Raw genomic sequence first — 11,920 nt, 5'->3', positions numbered from 1 at the left:
CCACGTCTTCTTACAGGTAATAAAAATAGAATATGTTTACCCTTCTCTATATTACAGCAATAGCCTGGTGTTCAAGGTAATTTTATTCTTTCGTACAATGAATTCGATTTTGTATGGTAAGGAATATCTTTTTTTGGTTATCTAACACTGTTAATCTTCTTGATAGCTTCTGAAAAAAACATCAAGCATGGTGTTCAACAAAAGCATCGTTCTATTAATGGTCGTTGGACTCTTTCTTATGACGAACGCAGCAGATAGTAAGTTACAAAGAAGGCCCGCGATACTTCTATAAGAAATAAGTAAAAAAAATAGTAGTAAGTTGTTGAAAAGTTGTATCGTTATTTTAATGTTGTAATTTTTTTTTTGGGGGGGGGGGGGGGTTATGTACCATCGGTAATTTTCTTTCTTAAGAAAATAACACGTTGCAGCTATTTTATGGCTGTCCAAAGCCAAAATATGAACGGAAAATATGACGTTGTGACATACGAAGTACAGACAAGGGACTTTGTGCACACAGCTGGAAAATCAATCGGGAAGCTTGATCATACATGTACCCGCGTTTTGTTACCGCGTTTTGTTAAGGAAATATCCTTTTGTGACAATTAAAGTCGATATATATATATATTTATATATTGATAATACAGAATAAAGATATGTGTTGATATTGCAAAGTGTAATTATTTAACATGACTAACAACAAGTATGCAATTATCATAGACATAGAGAGAGCTATTAATTAAAAACAATATAAAATGTAATTTTTTTACATAACTAACAACAAGTATGCAATTATCATAGACATAGATAGAGTTATTAATTAAAAACAATATATAAATACATTTTTTCTGATGGAAGACTTACTGCAAAACATTAAAATTCTCCTACTTTTAATGTTTATATGCCCTCTCTTTGCTTATACTTTTTTTAGCCAAAGCAAAATGGTGCCACTTCTTCTTTGGAGGTATTGCAGTAGGTGCAAAGCCACTTTTGGGGGCTGTTTGGGGACCAATTTACGCATCTGGGATCTCGTCGGTTATTTTTTCAGTTGCTGAAAAACTTTGCGGTGAATGAAATAATTGCAGCTTTCTTTGATTATAATCATATTTATTTTACTAAATATAATAATTATCATGTTTTAATATTCAGATAATTTGTTTTTATTACACGTGTTATGTTTTATCTTTATTTTTTGTAGGTCATGTAATGATTATAATATTTTTTTTATATGGAAGTTGATTGTATGAGTAGTAGTTAATAGCTGTTTTTGCTTTACTTTGGTAGTACATGTATACAATCTTTATACTTGCTAATAAACAGACATGACTACATTATAAATGTTTAACAATATGACACCTTTTGTCACAAATGAACTATGCTTAATTTAACATATTTAAATGTCAAAATGCAATAAAATAAATCGTGTCCGTTGATACAAAATAACACTTTATCTAAAATTTTGTAAAATGATGAGATTTGTTAAATTTCCCAGTTGCCAAGACATTTTATCGTTAATAATCAGTTATATTATCGTTGTTTTGTTTTACACAATAAAAAATAACACTATCTATGTTGTTGTTTTTTGTCAAAAAATTGTTTGCCAAAAATAGCTAGTACGTTTTATAAAACATATATGGCAATTTTTGCATACAATTTTGAATAAGTATAGAATAAATGTAGTAGATGTTTTACACTTTTAACGACTAAACAAAAGAAATGAACCTAAAACACGTGAAACAAGATAAGAGAATCAAAGTACTGAAGTACTGACGGGAGTTGATTTTATCGATTATCATTTATTCAAAATCAACGATATGTGATTTTGCATGACAAGAAGTATCAGTAATCGAAATATTTCTGAGAATTGGTATGGATCCAGGCAAGATTGAACTCTTGTCTTGTTCAACCAAACACTCGGCTGTCTCCGTTTATCTACGACAAGCAAGAGAGACTCCGTTTTGTCGGATATTAACGGACACAGCCAAGCGTCTGGTTGAACGAGACTTCATTGAACTCCAGCGTAGGAATACATACGACTTTAAAAAATATCTAAACTGTTTGTACAATTTAAAATCTTACTATTTGTATGGTATTGATAAATACGTTTTCTCGAAAAACAATGCTTCAGAATACAAAACATCGAATTTATCGATTATTTTCTAGAACTTGTTGTCAGCGGTATTGATTTATCCAAACACTTTTTCACTTTCGCTTTGCCGGAGTAAGTGCATAGGAGAGTTGATTAAAATCAACTCCAAAAAAGTATGCCTGGTAAGAAATGTAGCCAATTCATCAGGATTTACCTGTCTGCGTTCTTATTTCTTCCAAACTAATAATGTATTTTATCTCCCAGATTTTAATCATTAATTTTTTTCATTGCTGTAAGTGTATGTCGGATGATATTGACATGATCCCACTGTGTGAAAACATGAAATAGCTTTTGTCCTTTATTAATTACATGTATTGGAATACTAACAAGAAATCGAGCCCTGTTGTACCAATCGAAGTACTGTACCAGTTATCGACTAAGACCAGTTAGTGGCTAAAATTAGAGTTCGCGTTAAAATCATTAAAAACACGCGACTATTCAATATATTTTTTAATTTAAACATTAGTTTAAAGGATCATTGTTTTCCGCTGATTTACAATTTTGCACTTTCAGCAGTAAGGAGAGTAAGGTAATATATAAAGGTCAGAATAGAATACTACCTCCTAGCGATACGTTATTATATCTCACTTTGGATTTGACATCAATGCATATAACTAAAAGAAATCCACTTAATTCTGACAAATCCATAGCGTAGTTGATTGCCTGATTGCACAATTATGTATTATAATTAATGTACAAGTTTGTATTTTTACCTTATGATAACAAAGTTATAATTATAATAATTAGTTTTGATTATGCATCATGTCCAACGACCTTAAGTCAGACACCACAAGGTTCATAATTCATAAATCCATATGTAGAGGGTGTTTGTTAGGTGTTTATCACATAGTCAAGATCTGGTATAGTGAATCGTAAAAAAAAAAAAAATCAGCTAATTAAGGGCAAGGTACAAAGCACACAACATTATGTTTTGCATTCTAAAAAAATATACATCCTAACAGATGTTTTATAGTAAGTAATGAAATAAGGAAATAAGAAAAAGAAATAGTAAATTTCAGCCGAAAATTGGTAAAATACTACATTTTTTTTTTTTTTAATTATTCGATTTACTCTATTCATTAATCTAAAAGTATTTAGAAATAAATATGTGGATTAAACTTACAAAGCATTTGTTTTTTTTTTATAATACATAATACACACGAGTATGGGAATGTGATAAAAAAAAATTCAGTCTTTGATCCTAAAAGATTTAAAGAAGCTAAAATAATTCGCTGAAGTTGGAGTTATAAATTACAACAAAGTACACAAATCGTGCCGTAAAACAAAAACTGTTTCCATTTTTTAACACATTGACATATGTTCAGGATAAAAGAAAGGTAAACCCTGCTTAAATCCATTCAACACAAAAATCTGTTATCAAAAATTATTTTAGGCTATCTTAGTTGCTCAGCGACATATTCTATCGGCGTACGTTCGTTTTAATCCGTCATCATGCCCGTTGGTGATGATCGATTTTTAAAAAATAACATGACCAATATCATTAAGATATAAATTCGTGAATTTCATGTTGTTTAATGAACATGAGTACTAGTTGTGTTGTTCATACCTTTATTTAAATAGCCTAAGAAACACAGCAGGGTTGAAATTGAAAAAAATGACTATTAAACAAATAATTTATAAGGAAAGTATTCTGACACTCCCACAGCAAACTCATTTTATAGTTAAGTACTCCAGAAATCCTCTACTATGCCCCTTTGGTATACGTTTTGACTCCAGGACGCAAATCAAAATGTTTATAAAAAATTAATGTATATATTATTTAACAGTCATTTGTTTATCCTACGGAAACTGATTAGAAATTAAACATTATACCCAACGCTGTCGTCCTAATTTGCATATTTGAATTCCAAGACCAGTGTGTACATTGTACTGAACATTTTAAAAAAAAAAGACAATCGTGTTTAAAGGAAAACAACAACAAGTAGCGACATTTTTGTTGCACAATTGGTTTTAAAATTCAAGACTTGATCTTCTGTAAGATCATATATTTTATAATCGTTACCCCGGTTGTGTTTGTCGATTCTGATATTGCATTGTATTCCATTTTTTTCCTGAGAAGTGTTAAAAAAAATTAAAAATATTAAATTCTGGCAATTTCGCCCATGGCTTGCTTCTAAGGTCACCGTAATGTAGTAGGCTCGACAACTACAATTCTGCATCAAATCAGATTTTACTGGAATTTGTTTGGAGATTTTTCAAGTAGGAATGAATAAAAATGTCAAACAACAAAGCATGGCAACGGATTACGACGGACGTACACTACATGTAACTGTGATATGTCACCTCAATGAATCAGATAACGAAAACAGATGTGTTGTATTTACAGATTAAATCCAGGCCTACCTATCTTTTATCGATGTCTGTTTCAATACGTTTACTGGTTGACAGGAAGGATTATGCTACTTTTTCAGCCATAATTTATAATTCCAATTTCAGTGATTTATCGTGGCTTTTTGAGATGTTACATGCAATGAAAAATTAACATTTTATATCACATGATCTTGTACATGTCTCTCATATACACTGAAACACGGCAATGCGGTTTTCAAGTTAAATCCTTCAGTACTTTTCTATAGTCAAATTAAACTTATACTTTAGGTAAGACAAATCGAAGAAAAATTAAAAGCACTTTAATCTCGTATTAAATATCTATACTACTATATTAAATTATGGACTCGAATTATTGGGCTATAATACCAAGAAATCAGAAGAGTACTGTCTTTTGTTTGATATATTTTATACATTCTTTGTATTTGAAGATTACCAATTTGTTTTTATTTTATCTCAATCAAGCTATGCTAATTAATAATTAACGAAAATATTTTAGAAATCCGGAAATCATCTGGATTTTTTGGATCTTACAATATTGCGCATGCGCATTACATTCACGCTAAATCACGGGAGGCTCTTTAGTTAATGTTTCCACAATATCACATTTGCATGGATAAACTCAGAAACGATAAAACAAATACATGTAAATTTTCAATGAAAAGAACTATATATGATAAGAGTTAAATTTGGCCCCCATAATTCGCCATTTTTTAAGTGTTTTGGATACAATTAAATGTTAACTAATTTTTTAGAGGAGTTTATATAAAATATATTTTTCATCTATTTATTTGATTTATTTGCACTCACTGGCAGTATATGACGTCAGAAGTGACGCCATTTCTATAATTCAATCAAAATCAGCCAAAAATTGACATTTTTCTTATCTATTTACGAATGGGAAATATAGAGCGCATGCTTGAACAAGGAAAATTTTTTTGTCACTTATTAGTCTTGGCTAGATACATCTCTGATTAAAATATTTTATTTGTTCAAGAATGCGCTCTATGTTTTCGGAAGGAAAAACTGCTTGAAAACAAGCTGTTTTACGCTAAAAATGCAAAAATGGCGGGAAAAGGTTGTCTTTACAATGTCATATTTCTAAATTGTGGGCACTTGAACCAAAATGAATATTATGTAAACACATCACATATATATCTGTACTAAGAAAACAAAGAATGATAGTAAAATGATGATGTTCATTTTAGGGGGCCATTTTAGGCCCTTATCATATATAGTCCTTTGCTGTATATTCTGTTCATCAAAGAAAATGCGGTAGATAACTGTAACTCAGTGCATTTAATATAAAAAAAATCCCGAGAGTTCCGAATGTCAACATGGTGTGTAAATTTAAAGCGAGTAAAAAACGTTGGTGAAACAGCGTTGAATTCTTCTTTAATATGAATTAATTTTTTAGACGAAAGGTATTTACAGCCTCAAAATGGTTTGTAATGAAGAATGCGAGTGCTATTTTCAATGCAGCTTCATTAAGTTTCTCCAAAATTGTTTCGGATCGATTCTGCAGTTTTTTGCTACATTAAGGGTATATGGGAGGAATTTATTAATTTATTAATAAATCCGGCGAAGGCCTGTCCCGAGACACATAATTCTAAATAAGCAGAGTGTAGTGAAATTAGTAACATTATTGTAGGCTTAAAGCTTGGTTATGTAAATGTCAACAATACGGTTTGTCGATGTATCTATTTTGTAGATGTCCGATATCACTTGCAATGTCTCCCCGTGCACCCGAGATTCAAAGTCTAGTACATATATATTTATCACGCCTTAATTGAATCTCTCCGGACACCCCACCCCCCCAATTTGACAATCTCTATTTATATAAATATAATATTCCAGTGTTTGAATATAAGTTAACCTTCAACCCCCTTCCGCCATGCAGTAACTACACCGAGAAGCTATCTGCAGACGCTTGGGATGTTTAATTAGTTGCTGACATACATCTTAGATAAACTCAAATTATTGAGACTTTATTGGATAGAGAATGTGAAAATTCACCCTAAAACATAAACACGAACCTCAGTCTCTGTGTGAAATTTATGACGATTTTGAAAGCATGACTACTTTGTGTAAGCGCCACGGACTTTTGAATTTAGAAAAAATGATTGTTGTTTTAAAAGACAATTTACTTTTTTCATATCTAAGTTTGTATCTGTGAGTGCCATATGTTTGGCATTAAAAATCCTAGAACTAATATTGCCTTACCATGCTATTTTGCATCCACCCCCCCCCCCATTAAAAAATATTAAACTATGAATCGACAAAAAACCGAGAACACCAAAACAATGACACAAAGAAAAACACAAACAAACAAATAGACATGCAATAACAAAAACAAACTATATGTGCTTGAAAAATTTGGTTTAAGTTGACACTTTATTCTCCGCGAAGTTCGAAACCTATAATTTGCTTTTGGTTTATGGCGCACACAGACGAATACCTTTAACAGAGATTAAATGCCTCAAATATTACCTCTTCTAGGATGCGTCATTGTGTTTAACATTCAGTGGGAATGTCGAGTCTTTACATGGCTTGTAGGGTAGGCATTTAAAATTTGTATCGATTCAAGTTTGTTTACTTTCAATGAATATTATCAATTGCTAAATATTTGAAAGCCGACAATGAATATAATTTTTATAGCGCTCTTAGATAAATCTCGTATTCTTAAATTGTATAAAACTTTTGCAAATCCATACTTAATCATCAGATGGCCTAAGAGGATACAATTGTCAGGTTCTATACACAGGATCGTGTTGTGTTTTTGTTTTGAATATTGGATATGGATCTCAATTGAATGCTGTGTAATGTCTATCAATGGCATACGTATAACACAGGGTTCCAGTGAGTTCGATTTGTTTACATTTGTAAAGATGTTTGATTCAATGTCTGCACTTTTGGTTTAAATTTATCTTATAAAAAGAACAAAAATACCCTGTATGGACGTGCATAAGCATGTTGAAAGTGTATGCTACTCGAAGTATATACACTTAATACTTAGTAGTGAATTAAGCTTACTTTTTCGCTGCCCATAGTTGGTCAGTTTCTTTAAGATTACTGAGAAACTGATTTAGTAAAGTTTTATCATGAAAGTAAACTGTTTTTGAAATAAAACCTCGTGACAAAACAACCACTGTAACACATAATAGACCAGAAATCTTTAATTATCAAGGAGAGCTCACACTTCACATGTAAAGGATTGAAATGTAAGAAAATTAGCAGCAGCAGCGAATCGCGTAGAGTCCAGCATGACCATGACAGTAGCTCCGTCGTCCGGTTGTCCGATTACTGTGTCTGGCCCGGTGTAAGGTAGTGGACTACCGTCATCCGCCTTCCACGGATCAGCAGCGTTCCTCCTTGATCCTTGGACAAATGTTCTTTGTAAAGACCTTGCAACTGACAATAAATGACGCGTACATATATGTACATGTAAATATAACATATTTAGATTAATGTTAGATTTTTAAAGTTTCCCCCTGATAAACTATATTTGTTTTTATTGTCGATTTAAAAAGTCATTATAACGAAAGCTTTCTTATGTATTAGTTTAGCATAATTTTCTTTCAGAAAAGAATGCCAATTTCTATTTTTAAGAATAAATACCCTGATATTGATTGAAGAAAAAGCATTTAAAAAAGACAACGCTAGAATGCAACCCAAAACTTTAACAATTAGCACTTACCGAGCTGTTCTGCCAGTGCCTGCGCTTCTTGTGCCGAATTAACCAACAGGAGGCTCCCACCGTCACTTATACACTGCTGTCTGGCGGTATCATACACAACAGGTGTGTCTGAGTAAATTCGGTAACACCCCAGCAGTGGGTGGCCCGTGTACCCAGGGGCCGTGCAGGTTACTGAAAAGGTGGCCGGGCCAGTCATTTAAAGTACATACTAGTACAACAACATAAAACAGCAATAGTTCCTTTTAAAATATTTTAATTTGCAAATATTTGTTCTTATATGAACCTATAGAACAGCGAAAACGTTGAATTCTGTATGAACTTTTTTGTCACGTCACAATGATTATATCACGTTTTATAAACTTACACCCGACTTACAGGACAGCTCATTTACTTATATATAAACATTTATGTCTACCATACTAGCAAAGAAACACAATTATATTCAAAAGTATGCGGAGCTCAAAACATTGATCAAAATGTTGAATTTCATGTTTTCTTTATTGTAAACACAGGAGATATATTTGTTATACTGGCATCGAAGCAATGACGCTATTTCACTTAGTTCTTAGTCTAATTTGTTAATAAGGAATAAAAAGTGTAAACTGACATCAAAACTAAGTTGTATGGCCACAGGGTCAGGCCCCATCAAAGTTTCAGTAAAAAAAAAAAAAAAAACAGCCATTTTATTAACTGACTGTTAACTACATAGAACTGTAATGCTTCTTAATGGCATAAACTGTTCATGTTACCACACTTTTACCGAACGTGTGTGTTAATGTGCAATATATATTATTATTATTTTGATAACGTTGCAATGATTTTACAGATTGTAGCAACATTTGGTCTTATTTCCAGAACTTTCAGTTACATATCACTTCGCTGAATAGCATAGTACTTTAATTGATATAGGGATTTAGTCAGGGTAGACTTTCATTCACTTATGGCCGTATGTATGAAATGGGATTCACTACGTGATTAATTCCAGTACATATCTGATCGAACCTAGAAAATGAAATAATAATATTTAATGAAAACTGTTTAAATACTAAAGTATATATCTTAATCATGATTGGGTTTTTTTTTTGTGGTGGATTTAAAAAAAAGAAGGAGAATACCTGATGTCGGTTGGGCTGTAGGGTGATTAATAGCCAGTAGAACCGTTGCCAGAAGCCCAATCTCTGATGGACTAAAATCATAATCACCGTCTACAAATCAACAATACAAGACCAACTATTGAAGAATTTTGCAAGTACATCAAATTGTAAAGCCTGAAAACTCTCTCCAAATTGAATTAATGAAGAAGAAAAAAACTTTTTTATGAGAATAGCTAAAGGAAGAAACTTATTATAATATCAGCCACTAAATGGTGTCATATAGTTCGCTTTTGCGTTTGATACTATGCAAATGCAATTTTTGAGGTAATAAACATCTTGCATGCTTGGAAACTATTCGTAAAGAAAATCAAATTTATGATTGCAATCGGTGTACTAAACAAATCAAATCAATATCAAATGTCATTTAATTTTTTTTTTTCGTCTAGCAAATCTACAAGATTGCAAGATAAAATGCAGTTTTGACTTTTTCAATATGAAGTTCATCATCACATCTAAACACAACAGAACAATCAATCCAATATTGATACTATCCAAACAAGATGATAATGGGATTTACACTTTAATGAGCATGTGTCCGATATTTGTTTTCCAATTATGTGAACGATTTTAATCAATGGTTATGCTAAATATGTGTATATTAATAGATATTGCAGTGGTTTACCTGTCAAGTAAGCCATTTAAAAAAAATGAATGTACTTATTTTGTTAACCAAACAAATGCCGTAAAAAGGTATAGCATTATTTCGCCTAATATTAAAATTCGCCCATGACGTCGATGGCAGGGATGATTGTATTAAGACATTTAACTCGGTTTTAATAGAGCCATTGGAGGTCACACCAATTTTGCAAAAAAAAAAAAAAAACAACAAATAAACTGTTTACATTTTATTCATTATTTTTTCAAAGTTTGTGTTGTTTTCAATCGATGCATAACTTGCCGAATAAGTTTGAATGAAACCAATAAATTTCGGGGGGGGGGGGGGGGGGGGCAAACTGTGCCATTTTCTAAAGATCCCCGTGATGCATTGGCTTGTTTTGGGGTTTTTCTTTCGGTTTTTGTTTTGAATACTCATAAAGAAATTATTCTTGTTTACACTGAATATTTCTAATATTAAAATGAGATTAAATCGGCTGCTGTAAATAGGCGAAAATTTATAACTTTCTCAGATAATTGGTTTTTATGAAACATTATTGGGAGTTGATTTTAATCAACTCTCCTATGCACTTACTTGGGCAAAATGAAAGTGAAACAGTGTTTGGACCTAAGCACAAATCAATACCGGTGACAACACTTAGTTCCTGAAAATAATCGACAAATTCAGATACAATGTATTATGAAGTATTGTTTTTCAAGAAAATCTATTTATTAATACCATGACAAAAGTAAGATTTTAAATGGTACAAACAGTTTAGATATTTTTTGAAGTCGTATGTATGCATACGCTAGACTTCAATGTGCTTATCTCGTTCAACCAGACGCTCGGCTGTCTCCGTTAATATCCGACGAAACAGAGAGTATCTCTTGCTTGTCGGAAGTGAACGGAGACAGTCGAGCGTTTGGTTGAACAAAACTAGAGTTCAATCTTGCCTGGATCCATACAATTTCCCAGAACTATTTCGATTACTGATACTACTTGCCATGCAAAATCACTTATAGCTGTTTTTGAAATAAAAGATAATCGATAAACTCAACTCCCGTCAGTACTTTGATCTCATACTGTAATAGCCCAACATTTAGACCATGCAGATTTAACTATAATCGATCCGGTAAATAACGAGTTTCACGAAATATAATTTTCAGTGAATGTCTAAGACACTTCTTGTTTAAGATTAAAAAAACAATGGCTGGGTGAAGTGAGGTCAAAAACTGCCAAATACTTACACACAGATAAACCAAGCGCTGATCCAACGAGAAGTGAACTAAGAAGTATCCTGTTGTTTGTTGTCATAGCGGACAGTACTGACAAGTGTGATGCCAACAGGAATAAAATCAAACATCTTGTCATAGTAGCGTTGGAATTGCATGGTTTTTTATCCAAAGTACTTAAATGGGTTCCAGAAAAAAAATATATTTTAATTAATATTGCTGAGTTATAAACATACTCTTTTGCGGTACTTTCATAACTCAGCAAAATTAAAGAGTTGATAAAATGTGCATACATTTAAACTGAAAACCATGCATGCATGTAGTTTAAACAGGAATGAACTTTTCTTTCAAATAACAGTGCATTAAAATGAATAACAAATGTGGGATTTAATAGTATTTTTACCTCATAATGCACAGAATCATAGTAAATCCACAAAACACGTCATATAAACTATTGTATCAAATACCGTGTACTCTCTCATTTATTTCACCTACTTACTCTCGCACTGACACATGTATAGAAGGTTAAAGATGATCGCGTTGGTCTGGATTATGTTTTGTTGCATAGTGTACTGTATAACGCATCACAAGGTAACATCTAGTTATTTCATAACACACAGTAACACACTGTATATCGACATACCTGTCTACCATGGAAAAAGACCTCAGGGTGTTGCATGTATTTGTAATTTACACTGCGTCATGTAATGTCCGTAAAGATTTAAAATCTGATGTTTTATAATGACA

The 11,920-nt window shown here is 32.1% G+C and overlaps 1 protein-coding gene and 1 long non-coding RNA gene across 2 annotated transcripts; one reads left to right on the top strand and one right to left on the bottom strand.

Annotated features, from left to right (window-relative positions):
• LOC128172950 (uncharacterized) lies at positions 1–1,553 on the top strand. The gene is made up of 3 exons (XR_008242391.1): positions 1–76; positions 167–257; positions 929–1,553. It is a non-coding gene; the product is annotated as an uncharacterized LOC128172950 (long non-coding RNA).
• Positions 1,554–7,664: 6,111 nt separating this feature from the next.
• Positions 7,665–11,732, bottom strand: LOC128172948 (uncharacterized). The gene is made up of 5 exons (XM_052838686.1): positions 11,577–11,732; positions 11,189–11,349; positions 9,308–9,397; positions 8,193–8,363; positions 7,665–7,906 (listed from the first exon to the last, which is right to left on the bottom strand). The coding sequence occupies exons 1-5, from the start codon at positions 11,594–11,596 to the stop codon at positions 7,689–7,691; spliced, it is 660 nt and encodes a 219-aa protein (XP_052694646.1). The 5' UTR covers positions 11,597–11,732; the 3' UTR covers positions 7,665–7,688.
• Positions 11,733–11,920: the final 188 nt, after the last annotated feature.

Source organism: Crassostrea angulata, chromosome 2, assembly GCF_025612915.1.
Source record: "Crassostrea angulata isolate pt1a10 chromosome 2, ASM2561291v2, whole genome shotgun sequence".
Classification (NCBI taxonomy): domain Eukaryota; kingdom Metazoa; phylum Mollusca; class Bivalvia; order Ostreida; family Ostreidae; genus Magallana; species Magallana angulata.
The sequence above is the reverse complement of the archived record's forward strand: the minus strand, read 5'-3'. Positions and strand labels throughout refer to the sequence as shown.